The sequence below is a fragment of the Ostrea edulis genome, chromosome 4 (genome assembly GCF_947568905.1).
Source record: "Ostrea edulis chromosome 4, xbOstEdul1.1, whole genome shotgun sequence".
Classification (NCBI taxonomy): Eukaryota; Metazoa; Mollusca; class Bivalvia; order Ostreida; family Ostreidae; genus Ostrea; species Ostrea edulis.
The window spans coordinates 44,239,235-44,259,550 of NC_079167.1; the positions used below are offsets into that span (position 1 = coordinate 44,239,235).

At 36.0% G+C, this 20,316-nt stretch overlaps 1 protein-coding gene across 8 annotated transcripts in view; it reads left to right on the plus strand.

Annotated features, from left to right (window-relative positions):
* LOC125668318 (caspase recruitment domain-containing protein 9-like) overlaps positions 1 to 20,316 on the plus strand; it is a 56,214-nt gene that overhangs the window by 12,320 nt on the left and 23,578 nt on the right. For 4 of the 8 annotated variants that reach the window (XR_008802438.1, XR_008802439.1, XM_048902294.2 and 1 more), the window contains exons 4-14: positions 1,252 to 1,380; positions 2,027 to 2,193; positions 2,935 to 3,049; positions 3,231 to 3,368; positions 5,414 to 5,478; positions 6,481 to 6,630; positions 7,589 to 7,714; positions 8,087 to 8,239; positions 10,277 to 10,318; positions 14,820 to 14,889; positions 20,265 to 20,282. Coding sequence is in view for 6 of the 8 variants with exons in the window: in XM_048902294.2 (XP_048758251.1) it covers positions 1,252 to 1,380; positions 2,027 to 2,193; positions 2,935 to 3,049; positions 3,231 to 3,368; positions 5,414 to 5,478; positions 6,481 to 6,630; positions 7,589 to 7,714; positions 8,087 to 8,239; positions 10,277 to 10,318; positions 14,820 to 14,889; positions 20,265 to 20,282 (1,173 nt within the window). In the remaining 2 variants the exon portion in view is untranslated. Of the gene's footprint in view, positions 1 to 1,251; positions 1,381 to 2,026; positions 2,194 to 2,934; positions 3,050 to 3,230; positions 3,369 to 5,413; positions 5,479 to 6,480; positions 6,631 to 7,588; positions 7,715 to 8,086; positions 8,240 to 10,276; positions 10,319 to 10,742; positions 10,762 to 14,819; positions 14,890 to 20,264; positions 20,283 to 20,316 lie in introns of all 8 variants that reach the window. The other 4 variants (XM_048902295.2, XM_056162727.1, XM_048902297.2 and 1 more) reach the window with 3 other exon arrangements.

Below are 20,316 nucleotides of genomic sequence, written 5' to 3' on the forward strand. Positions count from 1 at the left end.
GTCACAATAAACTTCATTTACCTTGACGTTAAATATATGGAAATTCACGAGGCTGTTTGTTTGTTGTTGCATGTGTCATTCGGAACACTCGGGTTTGTTCATTTAACTAGACACGAACGTGAAACAAGAGATATCCGAAGGGGTGGAATACGATGTTTTGTTGCAGGGCAAACACGACGGTCACGTGACCTTCTCGGCCAATCAAATTTTGTTTTACTAGTGATTCTTTATTATGAGGTATAATAATACGTTTTACTGACCCAGCCTCTGAGTGTAGTGGTGTATTACATGTATGTTGTATGCCCGCCCTCTGAGTGTAGTGGTATATTATACATTTATTGCATGATAGTGAGGAAGATATGAAGATTTATTCACCCAAGAAAAATCATATTCCCCGAGGGCAATGCCCGAGGGGAATATGATTTTTCTTGGGTGAATAAATCTTCATATCTCCCGAACATTCATGCAATAAATTGTTTATTATACCGAAACAAAAAAGACGACAAATGTGCATGTGAAATTGGAGTCCGCTCATCTATACATTGTATGTAGCTGAGATCGTCCTAACGGTAACACCGCGCCGTCAACGTATTACGGTAGAGGGTACAAACAACGAAATACAGTGATATGATAACCAGTTTTTCTATTTCCATTCTCCTTAAATGCTAATTTACTTGCTTGCTTTTGTATCAGCTAAAACCATGCGATTCAACTGTGTATTAGAGACCCGCATATTTTCTGCCTTGCGAACTATGAAAGTAGAATGACTCGGAATTATTGTGACGTCACAATACACTTTGTTTACCTTGACGTTAAATTTATGAAAATTGCATGAGGCTGCCCAAGGGGTTAATATGATAGGGAGATATGATGTTTGAGAGGGAGATATGAAGTTTTATCATCCCTGGCACGTGACCGTCTAGACCAATCAGATTACGCGTTGCATGGAATTCTCATACTGAGGTATAATAATACGTTTTACACCCGCCCTCTGAGTGTAACGGTATATTACATTTTACACCTGTCCTCTGAGTGTAGTTGTATATTACGTTTTATGCCCGGCCTCTGAGTGTAGCGGTATATTACATTTTACGCCCTGCCTCTGAGTGTAGCGGTGTATTATGTTTTACGCCCGGCATCTGAATGAAATATTAGAATATGAAATATGAAAAATATGAAAAGTGATATAAAATATAATGAATTATTAATCATTACGTCAGATGTCATAAGTTGTTATTTGATTTTGTGTAGCACATTTCTTGGATGTCCTACAAACAAAGGGAGATAATGGGGTTCGCAAATTCCTGGAGATTTTGGAGTGGGAGTACCCTCATGTTTATAAGGAAATCACTAACAAGGATGCCAGGGACCCACCCACAGGTAAACATACAGACCCACCCACAGGTAAACAAACGGACCCACCCACAGGTAAACATACAGACCCACCCACAGGTAAACATACAGACCCATCCTCAGATAAACAAATGGACCCACCCACAGGTAAACATACAGACCCATCCTCAGGTAAACAAACGGACCCACCCACAGGTAAACATATGGACCCTCCCACAGGTAAACATACAGACCCTCCCACAGGTAAATGTGAAAAGCAGAGGTACGGACCCATCCACAGATAAACATTCGGACCCACCCAAAGGTAAACAAACGGACCCACCCACAGGTAAACACAGACCCTCCCACAGGTAAACACACAGACCCACCCACAGGTAAATGTCAAGAGCAGTGGTACAGACCCACCCACAGGTAAACGTCAAGAGCAGAGATATGTACCGTCGTTCAGTGTAATCATCTTACTAGAATAAATCAGGTAGTGTTTGATTTGTAGACTATACTAGAATAAATCAGGTAGAATAAATCAGGTAGTTTTTGATTTGTAGACTATACTAGAATAAATCAGGTAGAATAAATCAGGTAGTGTTTGATTTGTAGACTATACTAGAATAAATCAGGTAGTGTTTGATTTGTAGACTATACTAGAATAAATCAGGTAGTTTTTGATTTGTAGACTACTTGAAGCACAGAGAGAGCATGTACGCCGCATGGCTATACAAACTACCGGAGCTGGCCGAATCTCTGAAGAATGACTATGAGCATAAAAAGGACCTCCATCAGAAGATTCAGGAGATGAAGGAGGTGATGAAGTTTGCTCAGGAAAACAACACCGAACTCGAGGTAAGTGATCCGACTAAAAACCAAACTGGAGGCAAGTGATCCGACTAAACATTAGCTATAGTCAGCGAACAGTGTCTATATATAGAAATACGTGTAGTCTGAACTTGAGGCAAGTGATCAGACTAGAAATTAGCTGTAGTCAGCATACATTGTCTATATATAGAAATACGCGTAGTCTGAACTCGAGGCATGCAATCTGACAGCGACAGAATAAAATTATTATAGCGCACAGTGTCTGTATACAGAAATACGTGTAATTTAACACTAATTTCCTTGTATTGTGCAAAAACATTTCTTTAAGATTATCTTTGTGTTTCGGAATCCTGGGATTTGTTAAAGATTCTATTCCACAGTGACACGCTGGTGACACGAGAGAATGATAGAAGTAGTACGCTAACATAGCAGGAATCACAGGACCACAATCTAAATATAGGTTCTCTCAATTTGCAAGATGTTTACAGTGCGAGATATACAATAGATGAAGATTATAAAGTGTTTATTAGATGCAAGGAAACAATTCAGAAAATGAGTTTTATGTGCAGGAAAAAAATCTTTGATCCTCAGTTAAAATAGTAGACTAAGTAAAGAATCTGGTTTTCGGATTTTCAGTGGTAGTAAAAACTGGTTTTCTGATTATCAGTGGTTACAGTAAAAGCTGGTTTTTTGATTATCAGTGATGGGAAAGAATTTTATTTTTCTACTTTTCAGATGTCGTAAAAATGAAGATTTTCTGATTTTCAGAGAGAAAACCAGGAACTGCAAGAGAAGTTAAAAAACTTCAAAAACGGGAAAATCGAACTGGAACAAGAGCTAGGGCACTGTATACGAGAAATGAGTCTATCTCGAGACAAGTGTAGTGAGTATACAAAGCATCTCAGTGCCTGTATTGCGAACACATTAAAGACTTCAGATCATAACAGTGTTAGTTTATAGAGAAATAACCATGCTATCAAGTGATCAACTTCTTAAGCTGTAAGTATATTTTTTAGTGAAACTGTAAGTATATTTTTTAGTGAAGTTGTAAGTATATTTTTTAGTGGCACACATGGAGAATTCGCTGGAATATCAGAAGGAAATCAACATCCTGAAGGACACGCTCCGGGACGTGAGGCACGACAGGGACGGACTGGCGAAACAGATCGAGCACTTGTCTGCTAGGTTTCACCAGAGTAAAGGTAAGTGGTTGGGCTCTTTCTCACAGTCTCGGATACCAGTTTTACCGGTGCAATGTTGGGCTCTTTCTCACAGTCTCGGGTACCAGTTTTACCGGTGCTATGTTGGGCTCTTTCTCACAGTCTCGGGTACCAGTTTTACCGGTGCTATGTTGGGCTCTTTCTCACAGTCTCGGGTACCAGTTTTACCGGTGCTATTTGTTACTTAGGCCAAGGGATGTCTTTGAGCATCTAATTAATCAGTCTTTGGTGGAACATCCAATTATTGAATATCAAATGTTACTTGTCCTGTGGGGATCTGAGTTAGAATAGGTTCTCAGTACACCTTACTTGTTGTAAGAGGTGACTAAATGGGGTTGTCCTTCGAGTGAGACAGCAAAATCCAAGGCCCCGTGTTGCAGCAGGTGTGGCACAATAAAGATCCCTCCCTGCTCAGAGGCCTTAAGCACCGAGCATAGGCCTAAATTTTGCAGCCCTTCACCAGCAATATTGGAAGTCTCCATATGAGTGAAAAATTCTCAAGCTGGTCGTTAAACAATATATAATCAATCGGTCAATGAAATGGTACTCAGTTACACAGACAGAAAAAATAGTAATTTGAATATTTATGTTTTAGAAGTACCGGGTAAGTGTCAAGGTTATTTGATTTATTAGGGTACAGAAAGAACGGAAATATGTGTAAATGAATTACACGGAGACAAAAAAGCCAGATACTGTATTCTTTGTATTTTGTAATATATTCAGGTTACTATGTTTAGGTGAAAGGTCAGTGCTTTTAATGAGAAATATATTGCGTTGAAATGGGATATATTTATCACTGACATGTCAATATTCTTTATCACTTACAAAGTATTGGTTAATGTCAATATTTATCACTGACAAAGTGTTGGTTAATGTCAATACAGTCCACTCCACTTATATTGAAGTTGGTTATATTGAACTATCTGTTATATTGAAGTTAAAATAAATCCCTCAGTAGTAATATTTGTGTAGTTCAGCATTGGTTATATTGAACTTTGGATATTATGAACAATTCAGGCCGGTCCCCTGGATTTCATTATATCCGGAGTAGACTGTATTTATCACTGACAAAGTAATGGTTAATGTCAGTATTGGAAATTATTCTTCAACTTTTAACAGAAAATCACAATCAGTAATTCTGGTTAATCATTAAACTTAATGTTGTGTGTATAAAACAGTCTGACATGTCGAAGTATTTTCAAGGTCCCATACCCTAAATTCACCTGGTTTACCTCGAAGTGCAGTCGATTTTCCGCTCTGCTTACCATACCTGGCGTCGTTAAGTCACACATTCACACCTGCGGCTACATCAATTATAATTAATGACCACTAATCCACGCTCACCTTTTCCGAGTAGACCCAGGTCGCAATAAATGGTTCAACAGCTTGGGTGATTAGTGAAGCCTTCCAACATTACGGCTAAAGTTCACCTCCAATTATGAACTAACACACCCGATTCCAGGGATGGTGTTTTGAATGACACACGCACTATCATTAACAAGTGGGTTAGATAAACGCACAAAATCGTCGAAGTACGCTTGAAGGTAATGCTCTTAATAACGATAATGCATTTAATAACACACGCTTCATCATTAAAACTAGTACCGAGAAAACACGAAAATTTATTTAATAAACATTTAAATGTTGTTTTTTAAGTCGAGCCTGGACATCAGTAAACTTAAAGTAAGCATACGTACAGGCACGATCATCTTAATTTTGAAACACATTGTGAATTCAATTGGATGTTTATATATATTAAAAAAACCGAAATGTCTGTCTTTGAAATTCCACAATATTAATTTATCAACTTGTATTAAACTGTCTACAAAAAACGGCAAGGGGGTTGTTGTTTATAATGCAAATCCCATACTATACATCAAATATCCTCCTTCAAAAAAAAAATATCCAAGATCGATTTTGGATATCTCGAATCCCCGGATATCTCGAAGTTTTTTCCAGGTCCCTCGGACTTCGAGATAGAGATATTTTACTGTACATGTATTTCATTATTCTGATATGTATTTCAGCCGAAACTGCAGAAGCCAGGAGGAAGTCTTATTCTATGAACCAACTCAACACAGAAAACTTCAAGGTAGATATCATCTTAATACTGAAAGTGTAGATATCACCTTGATGTAACAAATGTAGATATCACCTTGATATAATGTATGTAGATATCACCTTCATATAATGAATGTAGATTATCACCTTGATATAATGAATGTAGATATCACCTTGATATAACAGAGGATACTGTTTTGGTCAGTCTGTTTCTCGGCAACTTTAATGTTTCCTATTGAACTGAATGGTCAAATCTGTGTAAGCTGAAAAGTCAAATCTATATGACAGATAAGGTCAAGATCATTCATTTGACAAGGCCAGATTTTAATGTTGGTCATTCTCTAGGCATTGCGTTTCACATACACACTTTGTTAAAAGTGTAATTCAATCTTATAGACATGTGCTTATTGTACTGCAATTATTATAGCCATTTGTTTAGTGTGATGCAATTATTGTAGCCGTTTGTTTAATTTAATACAAACTGTTGTAGCCATTTGTTAGTGTAATACAAACTGTTGTAGCCATTTCTTTAGTGTAATACAAACTGTTGTAGCCGTTTGTTTAGTGTAATACAATCTGTTGTAGCCGTTTCTTTAGTGTAATACAAACTGTTGTAGCCGTTTCTTTAGTGTAATACAAATTGTTGTAGCCATTTGTTAGTGTAATACAAACTGTTGTAGCCATTTGTTAGTGTAATACAAACTGTTGTAGCCATTTGTTAGTGTAATACAAACTGTTGTAGCCATTTGTTTAGTGTAATACAATCTGTTGTAGTCGTTTGTTTAGTGTAATACAAACTGTTGTAGCCGTTTGTTTAGTGTAATACAAACTGTTGTAGCTGTTTAGTGTAATACAAACTGTTGTCGCCGTTTCTTTAGTGTAATACAAACTGTTGTCGCCGTTTCTTTAGTGTAATACAAACTGTTGTAGCTGTTTGTTAGTGTAATACAAACTGTTGTAGCCGTTTGTTTAGTGTAATACAATCTGTTGTAGGACATTGAGATCACAATTAATGTAATACAATCTGTTGTAGCCGTTTGACCGTCAGACAAGTGCCCAGGACATTGAGATCACAATTCTGAAGGAGAAGTTTGACCAGGAACAGGAGAAGTGTGAAGAACTCAATCAACAGCTGTTACATGTCACAGACGAGCTGGATCATGCTCAAGCTCAGCTCAGAAAGGTAAGTGTTCAATGTTTTACATGTCACAGACGAGCTGGATCATGCTCAAGCTCAGCTCAGAAAGGTAAGTGTTCAATGTTTTACATGTCACAGACGAGCTGGATCACGCTCAAGCTCAGCTCAGAAAGGTAAGTGTTCAATGTTTTACATGTCACAGACGAGCTGGATCACGCTCAAGCTCAACTCAGAAAGGTAAGTGTTCAATGTTTTACATGTCACAGACGAGCTGGATCACGCTCAAGCTCAGCTCAGAAAGGTAAGTGTTCAATGTTTTACATGTCACAGATGAGCTGGATCATGCTCAAGCTCAGCTCAGAAAGGTAAGTGTTCAATGTTTTAATGTCACAGACAAGCTGGATCATGGAAGGTATAAGCTCATTGTCACAGATTACACAAGCACATAAAATCATAAGAAATAATATTTACAGTAAAACATGCTTATAACAAAAATGGTTATAATGAGATAATGTTTATTGTGAAGTGATATTTATTCCCCTATAAGATGAAAATAACATTTGAAAAATCTTATTTGATATAATGAAGTTTAGTAATATTGAACTGCATTTTGGTGGTTTTGGAATTAAGCTATAACTGTGTTTTACTGTGTAATGAAGTTTGGTTATAATAAACTGTTTTTCGCTGGCCCTGAAGGTTCGCTATAACTGTATTTTACTGTTAGTATAATGAAGTTTGGTTATAATGAACTGTTTTCACTGGCCCTGGAGGTTTGCTTTAAATGCATTTTGCTATATAATGAAGTTTGGTTATAATGAACTGTTTCTCGCTGACACTGGGGGTTCACTATAACTGTGTTTTACTGTATAATGAAGTTTGGTTATAATGAATTGTTTTTCACTGCCCTGGGGGTTCACTATAACCATGGTATACTGTACAGTCCATGTATTTTGTTTATCTTTGTATTTCTCGGACATCTCTCATGGTTGAGTGACTTTTTCAGACTAAATCGTACTGTGAAAAATTATGTAAGGAGGTTGAAGCAAAAGACGAATGGCTAGAGGAAAAGAGGAAAAGAATAGATGGGTATTTCAAAGAGATTGAAAGACTGGAAGAAGAAAAAAAGAGGGTAAGAATCAATACTGTGAAGATTTGGGGGGGCTCAATCTTCCTGGATTTTATAGATACCCCTGTCACATAAATTTCAGAACACAACCACATGTAATATTTAATGTTTTAATGTACAAAAAGCAAATAACATTCCAATGAAACTGTAAAATCTCAACACAAATTTGAATCATTCCACTGTCACAATAGATTTACATCACATGATCAGTATCACAGTGTGATCAGATTCTATGTCACATGATCAGTATCACAGTGTGAACAGATCCTGTGTCACATTAAATTCTTCATTGTAAATGTATGATGTATTGTCTGCTGTAAATGTATGATGTATTGTCTGCTGTAAATGTATGATGTGCTGTCTTTTCTATCACAGCTGGACGAGGAGAGGAATAAGGAGCAGAGGAAAGTGAAGGAGGAGCAGGAGAACAGCCGGAAGCTCTTCAGTAAAGTCTATCAGCTAGAAAACAAGCTGGAAGATCTACGATCCGAGAACGAGAAGCTCAAAGCTCAGAGCAACAGGGCATCTGTAAGTACCATGGAATCATTGCTCAGGCTCGTTAAAGGTACCCCTATAATTAGCCCTAGTAACAGGGCATCATTGTTCAGGCTTGTTAAAGGTACCCCTATAATTAGCCCTAGTAACAGGGCATCATTGTTCAGGCTCGTTAAAGGTACCCCTATAATTAGCCCTAGTAACACGGCATCATTGTTCAGGCTCGTTAAAGGTACCCCTATAATTAGCCCTAGTAACAGGGCATCATTGTTCAGGCTCGTTAAAGGTACCCCTATAATTAGCCCTAGTAACAGGGCATCATTGTTCAGGCTTGTTAAAGGTACCCCTATAATTAGACCTAGTAACACGGCATCATTGTTCAGGCTTGTTAAAGGTACCCCTATAATTAGACCTAGTAACAGGGCATCATTGTTCAGCATTAGTTAAAGATTTTCGTTTGTCATAATGCGTATCCTTGGTAACAGGACATCATACATATACTCCTGAAAATATAAAGGCTCTCACATTTGATTGTAAGTAACCATGGAAATAGGATGCTAAAAGTTTTCTTTTGTCACAAGAAAATTCCAGAACTTTAAGAGTTCAAGGCTAACTACTTCCCAGTAGTGAAAGGGAATGGGAGAGAGGTTGCTCATACCCCCTTCCCACTACCCCCCCCCCCCCCCCTACTCTCCAAACCCCATCTTGGTTGGAGAAAAAAGAAGTACATCTTCCATATTTGGCAAAAATGGTACCATTGAACAGGTCATAATTAACCCCTGCTATAAACTCACTGTCAAACTGCTACCTTTAGGGTCCAATAATCAACCCCTGTAACATTCTGTAGGGTCCAATAATCAACCCCTGTAACATTCTGTAGGGTCCAATAATCAACCTCTGTAACATTCTGTAGGGTCCAATAATCAACCCCTGTAACATTCTGTAGGATCCAATAATCAACCACTGCTACATTCTGTAGGGTCCATTTTGAGAGTTCAGTTTTTAGCTCACCTTTGCTGAAAGCTCAAGTGAGCTTTTCTGATCGCCTGTTGTCTGCCGTCTGTCTGTAAACTTTTTACATTTTCAACTTCTTCTCCAGAACCACTGGGCCAATTTCAACCAAACTTAACCAAAAGCATCCTTGGGTGAAGGGCTTTCAAGTTTGTTCAAATAAAGGGCCATGTCCCTTTCAAAGGGGAGATAATCACACAAATGCAAAAATAGGGTGGGGTCATTTAAAAATCTTCTTCTCAAGAACCACTGGACTAGAAAGGCTGATATTTACATGAAAACTTCCTGACATAGTGCAGATTCAAGTTTGTTAAAATCATGGCCCCTGGGGGTTGGATGGGGCCACAATAGGGGATCAAAGTTTTACATACAAATATATAGGAAAAATCTTTAAAAATCTTCTCAAGAACCACTGAGCCAGAAAAGCTGATATATACATGAAAGCTTTCTGACATAGTGCAGATTTGAGTTTGTTCAAATCATGGCCCCCGGGGGTAGGATGGGGCCACAAGGGGGGATCAAAGTTTTGCATACAAATATATAGGGAAAATCATTAAAAATCTTCTGATGAAAATTCACTGGGCCAGAAAAGTTTAAATTCACATGAAAGCTTCCTGTCATAGTCCACATTCCAATTTTGAAAAAATCATGGCCCCCGGGAGTAGGTTGGGGCCACAATAGTTTTGCATGCGAATATATTGGAAAAATCTTTAAATAGTAATAATACCATATTGATATAGCACCCTTTTCATACACTATGTACGCTCAAAGGTGCTTTACAATGCATATATACCTTACAACAGAATGTTATACACATAATACCTAGAAAATAAATAAAACATTAAAAGCTGTACCTATCCTCATTGTACATATAAAACATGAAAACACAAGATACCATAAATATGCTAGATAAGAATAAACATCAGTTTCAGGGCGTATTAAAATAATAATAATAATGAAATCAATATAACATTGAAACTGAAATCATAGATTAATTCAGCAGCTTATAAATTAGCTGTTGCCATAGAAATAGTAAATTTATGTGATTTGTTATTTCAGTCAGGCTCCAGTGTTGCAGAAGACACCACTCCCAGTGAAAAGGTTTGTCACAGAACAAAAACACTCGAAATGATCATCACACTTAACAAACTGTACTAATTTTACTAAAATCTCAACCTGCAACAAATACACTCAGGATTAACAATACACTTCATATCTAAAATCTCAATCGAAAATGAATTTAGAATGTCACGGTCAACCAATGATGTCATGTCAAAGTCAACTGATAATTTCATGTCATGGTCAACCGATAATGTAATGTCATGGTCAACCAATAATGTTATGTTATTGTCAATCAATAATGTTATGTGGTCAACCAATAATGTCATGTTATTGTCAACCAATAATGTTATGTGGTCAATCAATGTATAATTCCGTACCATGGCATTGAAAATTAACTCCCCTGAAATTTACATTTCACAAAGCTATAGATATTGATGTCCACTCTGGTTTTGATTATTAACAGATGCAGGCGACTTGTGAAGGTAAAAACATAGAGAATTAAAGAAATACTGGACTTATCAAGAAATCTGACTTTTTTACATCAATTTAAAAAAAATAGCAGAATTTCATATCCGTAACCATTATCATACCTTGCTTAGTTTACTTCAGTGAATGTGACTCATATATTAACTCACTCTCAATTTCTTCATTGAAAACAATTCATTTAATAAATTGCTCGTTTTACTCCAGTGAAAATTACTCATTTGATAACTCGCTCAGTTTACATCAGTGAAAATTACTCGTCTATTAACTCGCTCAATTTCTCCAGTGAAATCAACTCATTTAATAACTCTGTTTACTCCAGTGAAAACATTTTAAAATCATCTCTTTGATAATTCATATATGTTATAAATAACCGGAGAATTTGATTAGTCGAGTGTTTCAGTAGTTCCTATGTTACGAGGGTTAATTATGCTATGTGGATTAATTATGTGGATGTTTTTCCGTAGACAATCCTCCATACAACTGCTGTAGAGGGCGTGTTTTCCCTCATGCTCCATATTTGATTTAAGGTATTCATTGTATAACGACCATATTTCATATCTAGTAAATGGATGGTGGGATTTTTGTAATCATGGTATCATTTTGAAGAGTTCATCAAATAAAAATTAATAAGTCACCATGGGAATTTTCCCAGATTTCGTTTACTGCCTGATTTTACCTAGAATTTTACTTTGAAGTCTCTGAGAAGAGCCTGTTTTATCAAAATATTTTTAAAATAAATTATATTTTCATACAAATCTCTTGGTAGAAAATTACTTACACTTTCTCTTTATGAAAATATGAAATAAAATCAATCATTTACCACACACTTTTTTTTGTTGAAAATTAGATTTTTCTTATTTTTACAAAGGGTAAATAATTCTTCGTAAAAGCCTTAAGTGCAAATAGGTCAGCTTCTAATCATTTACCAGTCATGTGAATTTCTTCTACTTCACTTTCAACATTTATATTGATTTAAATCCTTCAAAATTGTTCATTAACCTTTCGTTATACATTGAATACCTTAATCCGCTGTCTTAGGAATTCCTTGGAATTTCACATCATTAAACTAAACGTAGCAAACAAATGTTGATAGAATGCTGTGGAATTGGATAAGTATATACACAGATATCGTGACATGAGGAAAAGCGTACATATAAACGCAGAAATAATGAAATGCGGAAGGGCGTACATATAAACGCAGAAATCATGAGACGCGGAAAGGCGTACATATAAACGCCGAAATAATGAAATGCGGAAGGGCGTACATATAAACGCAGAAATCATGAGATACGGAAAGACGTACATATAAACACAGAAATAATGAGACGCAGGAAGGCGTACATATAAACGCCGAAATAATGAGACGCAGGAAGGCGTACATATAAACGCAGAAATCATGAGACGCGGAAAGACGTACATATAAACGCAGAAATAAGGAGACGCGGAATGGCGTACATATAAACGCAGAAATCATGAGACGTGGAATGGCGTACATATAAACACAGAAATAATGAGACGTGGAATGGCGTACATATAAACGCAGAAATCATGAGACGCGGAAAGGCGTACATATAAATGCAGAAATAATGAGACGCGGAATGGCATACATATAAACGCAGAAATAATGAGATGCAGAAAGGCATACATATAAACACAGAAATAATGAGATGCGGAAAGGCGTACATATGAATGCAGAAATGATGAGACGCGGAAAGGCGTACATATAAATGCAGAAATAATGAGACGCGGAAAGGCGTACATATAAACGCAGAAATAATGTGATGCAGGAAGGCGTACATATAAACACAGAAATAATGAGACGCGGAAAGGCGTACATATAAACGCAGAAATAATGAGATGCGGAAAGGCGTACATATAAACGCAGAAATCATGAGACGCGGAAAGGCTTACATCTATGGTGGTTTTTTGGAGGAATAAAGGAAGGTTACATGTAGCAGTCAGTGCATTGTACTCAGTGTTTTAGGAATTGGGAAACATTTAACCTTGCATCCCCAAGTGGAATGAGCATTGTTTTGCACCTTGTTTCAGTTTTCAATATAATAGATTTCACCAGCATGAAAAATTCCAGATGCATGCATTTTATTAACAATTATTGTTGATGTAGTTTTGAGACAACATCCTGAACACAAACTGTTTAGTGAAGCACTGTTATAATCAAATCTGTAACTCCACAGATCAGAATTGTTTATAAACACACAGACGTGATCAGTAAGTAACTAAAGTAAGGGAATTTCATGCTATCAGTGGATTTCAGTCTCCATAAAATCTCTCTGCGTTTGAGATGTCTGATTCCCCGTTGTTTCCCGATCTTTCTGGAAGCCATTTCATCTAATGCAGTGTGACGTGGCAGCACCTCACCTGTTTATTCACTGAATGCAGTTTCACCTGAAAGTCTGTCATATTTTCTGTAATTTTGATATTATTTCTAGAGGCATGTAATAAAATTTTATGAAATGTTCTCTTCCATCGAAATCTAACCTTTCTATTGAGTTTTAACTGAACTCTTCCATTGAAATCTCACCTTTCTATTGAGTTTTAACTGAAATCTTCCATTGAAATCTAAACTTTCTATTGAGTTTTAACTGAACTCTTCCATTAAAGTCTAACCTTTCTATTGAGTTTTAACTGAACTCTTCCATTGAAATCTAACCTTTTTTTTTTAGTTTTAATTGAACTCTTCCATTAAAGTCTAACCTTTCCATTGAGTTTTAACTGAAATCTTCCATTGAAATCTAAACTTTCTATTGAGTTTTAACTGAACTCTTCCATTGAAATTTAAACTTTCTATTGAGTTTTAACTGAACTCTTCCATTGAAATCTAACCTTTTTTTTAAAGTTTTAATTGAACTCTTCCATTAAAGTTTAACCTTTCCATTGAGTTTTAACTGAACTCTTCCATTGAAATCACACCTTTTTTTTAGTTTTAACTGAACTCTTCCATTAAAGTCTAACCTTTCCATTGAGTTTTAACTGAACTCTTCCATTGAAATCTAAACTTTCTATTGAGTTTTAACTGAACTCTTCCATTAAAATCTAACCTTTCTATTGAGTTTTAACTGAACTCTTCCATTGAAATCTAACCTTTTTTTTAGTTTTAACTGAACTCTTCCATTAAAGTCTAACCTTTCCATTGAGTTTTAACTGAACTCTTCCATTGAAATCTAAACTTTCTATTGAATTTTAAATGAACTCTTCCATTGAAATCTAACCTTTTTTTTTAGTTTTAATTGAACTCTTCCATTAAAGTCTAACCTTTCTATTGAGTTTTAACTGGACTCTTCCATTAAAGTCTAACCTTTCCATTGAGTTTTAACTGAACTCTTCCATTGAAATCTAAACTTTTTTAAAGTTTAAACTGGACTCTTCCATTAAAATCTAACCTTTCCATTGAGTTTTAACTAAACTCTTCCATTGAAATTTAACCTTTTTTTTCTAGTTTTACCTGAACTCTTCCATTAAAGTCTAACCTTTCCATTGAGTTTTAACTGAACTCTTCCATTGAAATCTAACCTTTCTATTGGGTTTTAACTGAAATCTTCCATTGAAATCTGAACTTTTTTTTTAGTTTTAACTGAACTCTTCCATTAAAGTCTAACCTTTCCATTGAGTTTTAACTGAACTCTTCCATTGAAATCTAACTTTTTTTTAGTTTAAACTGAACTCTTCCATTAAAGTCTAACCTTTCTATTGAGTTTTAACTGAACTTTTCCATTGAAGTCTAACCTTTTTATGGAGTTTTAATTGAACCCTTCCATTGAAATTTAACTTTTCCATTGAGTTTTAACTGAACTCTTCCATTGAAATCTAACTTTTCTATTGACTTTTTTTTTTACCAGTCTTCCATGGTAAATTTAACCTTCCTTTGAGTTTTCGTTGAAATTTCAGATTATTAAACCTTCCGTTTCATTGCATTTTCAGATTTTGAAATTTACCCTTCCTTTTGATTGACTTATCTCTTTATTGCATATAATCTGGCTCTCCCTTTCGATTGGCTTATCTCTACAGTGTTTGTAATCTGGTTCTCCTTTTTCAGTTCCCGGCTGCACTTGAAGAGTTCTATCCTGATGAGAATGAGCCCCTATATAGATCCAATGTTGAACATTGTAAGTAAATTACAGGGGAAACCTCTAAACAGTTTGTGTTTCTCTAATGTTTGCTCAGTTTAGGATCTGCTTAATATGAATATATTGATCTATCAAAGCATTAGAATGATTCATTAATATTTTGTATTTGCAGAGTATATGCATTTCTTTCTTGCTTAGTAGCCAGACATTTCTGATCAGTTTATGAAATAGCCATTTATTACCAGTGTCTCACGTATTTCAACAACACGAGAAGAACATAAGAACAATTTGTTTTTTCCTTTCACTTAGGGTAGTACCAAACACCTGTAAAATCAGTTTTCACTTATATCTTCTTAAATTCATTAATTTGATAAATGAAATCTCCAAGGAGTCTAAATCTTGAATGCATTTATTCCATCTTTGTGTCTGTTATAAAGTAGCGGGTAACTTTTGTCGTGTAGCTGGTAGAGACCTGATATCTGGACACACTTTTGTCTTAAAGTATATTGAAGGTCAAGGTCATATCTTAAGGTTAAAGGTCAAATATGATGTCATTTGCCAAATGTGTCAATTTTTTCTTAATCAAATTTTCTAAAAAGTCCAAACTATCCGAAATCCATGGTTAAATTTTCTTTAGTTTAAGATATATCAATTTTTGTATCGTTTTGTTTATTATATCAATTTTTTTCCAAAATTTTATATATACATTTCCTTTCAAGATGTTTAAGATTTGCTATTGGTGAACCATGCATATTATATTGTACATCTCGGTGTACACAAATACATCAATTAGTAATACACTGTGTATTATACCACAGCGCGATAACGCTTTGCATGATTTCGTGGATGATGATACTCCTGAATGGCTCTATTCAATACCTTTCCAACGGTATAAACACGAGTCTTCAGCTCCACATAGTTTTAAACTTTCAATAGAGCAAGTCGTTGACCACTGTTGTAGAAATGGTTTGGAAACGAGTTGAGAATATTGAAGAAATTAGAGCTTATATAAAAGTTTGCACGAAACTCGGTCATTCGGTAATGCAGATTTTTACTGAATTGGGGGAAGTTTATGGGTCTGATAAGGTATTTTATGAGACAGTTCGAAGGTGGAGAAAGAAATTTCTGACTGGCACAGAGTCCATCCAAGATGCAGCAAAGTCTGGCCGACCTGTGACTGTAACAGGCAAGGCAAATGTCTCAAAAGTCAGGGAAATGGCAGATACACGATTCGTGATATTGCTAAATCTGTTGGCATATTGCTATCGTGGATGCATTTCATTTTGAAGCGTATTTTGAAAGTACAAAAGATTTATGCCAGATGGATACCGCATATATTGACAGATGACCAAAAACGGGTACGAGTACAAACCGCTAAGCATTTGCTCAAAATGTTTCCCAAATTCAATCAAAGACAATTTGCAAACATTGTTACTGGTGACGAAATATGGGTTCACTATTTCGAACCAGTAAGAACAGTTTGAAACAAAATATGGCTAACTAAACACAGTAGAAGGCATGCAGTTGCCAAAAGAACCTTAGGCACAAAGAAGGTTCTTTATTGCATATTCTTCTCATGTGATGGTATAGCCGTAAAAATTCCGGTGCCAAAGGGCAAAAGTGTTACAGGTCTGTATTACCGAGATGTTATACTAAAAAAGCTCATAAACGACGCCCTGTGTCAGGATTTAGGTATGTTCGTCTACTTCATGATAATGCTCCATCTCATACATCTGAGCTTGTGAAGCAATTTTTGAAGTCGGAGAAGGTTACCGTCTTGCCACACCCACCATACTCTCCAGATCTAGCCCCATGCAACTTTTTCCTTTTTCCAAAACTTAAAAAGTTACAAGTCCAGACAAGCCCTTGACTCAGCCATCAGTCAGTGTCTCAGAGGTCTACCTAAATCAGCGTACCGTGACGCATTTCAGAAATGGATTCAGAGATTGAAATTATGTATTTCAAACCGCGGAGACTAGTTTGAAGGGATGTAATGTTCATTTCACTATTTGAGTCGAATACTTTTGAGATATCGTACAGTACACATTACATATCGAACAGCCCTCGTAGGTCAGCTTTATTAAAAGTATTATTGATTTTTGTAAAATCTCTGTAGATAATTTTTACATAGGGCACATTCTTATCATGAAAGTTTAATTTGACGTTCTTCTAATTGGGGTCTGATACCCCATATTTGAAACTAAGTGGAGAAAAACCATGATAGGATAGATTTCTTTTATGCCATGCACAGTAAGAGGTTTTGTTCCTTAGAACAAAATATTAAAGTTTCAAACAAATTTAACTTGAAGAAAACTGTGATGTATCTGTTTGGTACTACCTTAATACTGTAGGTTTTCGTATATTGGACGAGCTCTAAATTCTGTCTGTTCATTCTGTGTGTGTATATGGTCTATTACATCCATTTCAGCAACAGGTAATTTCTCCAGAAATTGGTAAAACATTCACAGCATCATATTCTACAGTACAGTCCCTGAAACGTTCTTCTTTCCCACTTGAACGGTGAACGCACAGTGAGAGAACGGTGAACGAACGCAGAGCGAACGGTGAACAAACGCAGAGCGAACGGGGAACGAACGCAGAGTGAACGGTGAACGCAATTTGGTGAACGGTGAGCGAACGCAGAGCGCAAAGTGAACGGTGAGCGCACGCTGAACGCAAAATTATCTATTTACTCGGAATGTTTCGGATTTTCCCCTGGATTTTACTTATTTCATAATCAAGTAATAAAATACATGTACATGTATATATCATCAATTAATAAAAAAAAAAAGGAAAAAAAAAAAGAAAAACCCGGAATCATGATACAGCATATTTTACAGTTCTGGATATATTCAATGTAATATATTTTTGTACAAGTACCGAGTATACATGTATATATTTCATGAAATTATCGCAAATTGTACATTAATACATGCAACAGTCATACACAAACAAAAGCAAATTTTGTATGTACATTGTGTATACCATTACATGTACAGATACATTTAATGCATGGGTATAATATACAGGTAACTCTTGAATTATCGCCACTCAATTCATCGCCATTTTCGTTATAACGCCGCATTTTTCTAGGAACATTTTTCCTGTTACTTAAAACTCTCGTTAAAACGCCAAATTCGCTATCGCCATTTGCCACAGTGTTTTCATTACAAAAGTCCATTTCAACGTGTTAATTATCTCGATAAACCGCCATGGGTGCACGGGGTCAGTGAATCAGTAAATTGGTCATTATCGATCTCCAGCGTACACCTGGACAGAAGGATCCCAGTAATTGCTGTATTGAATAAATAACTCGAGATGAACTGTAATCAAGTTGTTTATACATCATAGAAACACATTTCAATTTAGCTATGGCTTCGCCACGAAAGAGGCGACATCTTAGCAGCAAAGGATGCAATTCTTGTCAACCCTGACCCAATCTCTAAAGGCTCGCCTGCCAGGAAACGGCACTGTGCACAGTGCACTCAATACTGACTTAGAAAAGGCGTTGTTTATGTGGTTTACGCAAGTCAGGACCAAAAAAAACCATTCCTGTTACCGGGGATATGATAATTGAAAAGGGAAAACAGTATGGTGCAGAGCTAGGAATATCCAATTTCAAATATTCTGAAAGGTGGCTAACTCGTTTCAAACAACGTCATGGAATTTCTTCCAGAATTATAAGCGGTGAAAGTGCTGGAATTGATGTGAGTTTGATTACTGATGGCCGGAAAGAGGCAATAGAAGTAATGAAAAATTATGATTTGAAAGATATTTATAACATAGACGAGACAGGATTGTTTACCGAATGTTACCCGATCGCTCACTTACATAAGTATTGTAAATAGAGGAAAGATAACTCTTACATATACAAAAACGGTAACTATATTTCTTCAAGATGGCAGTAATTCAATTCATCGCCAAATTCGTTATAATGCCATAATTTCATAAGAACAAAAGGTGGCGGTTTATCGAGAGTTGACTGTATAAACAATGCATGTGAAAAGGAAAACACTATAGTCTACATGTGTAGTGACATCCAGAATTAACAGGTGTTCATGTATGTCTTCAAACTTTACATTTTGGGATACCTGTAATTAACAAACACCCCTGAAAGGAGTCAAGATAGATGCAGTAAACAAACAATATATCCTGTGTCAACACCTCAACACTCCTAACAGTATTAAATATTCCTACTTACATTTTGTGTCATTCATTTGTCACAGCTACATCGACCCGAGGAAATAATCAGTACAAAACTTTCTATTTTTATTATTGATGTGACCATAGATTGTAGTTAGATCGTGCAATATTTGTATATATTTAATGTAGATAAAACTGTTTATTATACTGAACTACTCATAGAATGTTTAAAAGCTAATGCAGAAACGTACCAGATAAACAATTACATCTTTGCATTAAGGACAAATGTTTCAAAAGTTTCAAATTTGATAAGAGTAGTAATGACAATGTTTTTCATAAATATAGGCGTAAAAATAGCTATATCAGTTTGACATTCTGACACGTACATACGGTACATTGTACATTATGTAGCATCATATGTTTGTTTTTATTTTTCAAAGTAGGGGGGGGGTTGACTTGTTTAAAACTCTTGTCAAGCATTGCAAAATAATCATAATAATTTGAGCCCGAACTTGTAAATGCTAAATCGTGAACACAGGGGAAGAGGTTTTCATTACCTGAAACTGCCTTATTTTTTGTACTTGGGTTAAATTCATAACGACAAGCTCTTATATTCTTCTCTCATTTAGTATTGTTTTTAACAAAAGCTCAAATGAACCTTTCAGCATTCACATTTAATAATCCTGACATTTTGTACTTCAAAATTAAATTTCTGATATAGTAGGAAAGTATCCTTCCACTCTTACGCACACGTTCAATTTTCATTTTCGCCTTGCTATCAAGATTGGTCCTTTCACTTTGGTGTTCCGAGTGACAATGAAAAAACTGAACGATGAACGAATGGTGAACGCACGCTGAACGGTGAGCACACGCTGAATGCAAAACTGTGAACGGAGAGCGCACACAGTGAACGCACGCTGAACGAATGGTGAATGCACGCTGAACGAACGACGAACGCACGGTGAGCGAACAGAAAAATGGTAAAGTAGAACGTTTCAGGGACTGTAGCACAAACTTGTCACTGTGTAATTAATCACTGGTTTGAAACTTTCTCCACTTTCACACAGTTATATTCTACAGCAGCACAAACTTGTCACTATGTAATTAATCACTGGTTTAAAACATTCTACACTTGCACACAGTCTTATTCTACAACACAAACTTGTCACTATGTAATTAATCACTGGTTTAAAACATTCTACACTTTCACAGTCTTATTCTATAGCACAAACTTGTCATTTTGTAATTAACCACCAGTTTTTCCTAATTAGGCCAGAGTTATGAGCCAGGTAGGAATTTTATGTGTTGCATATTCTAAAAAAA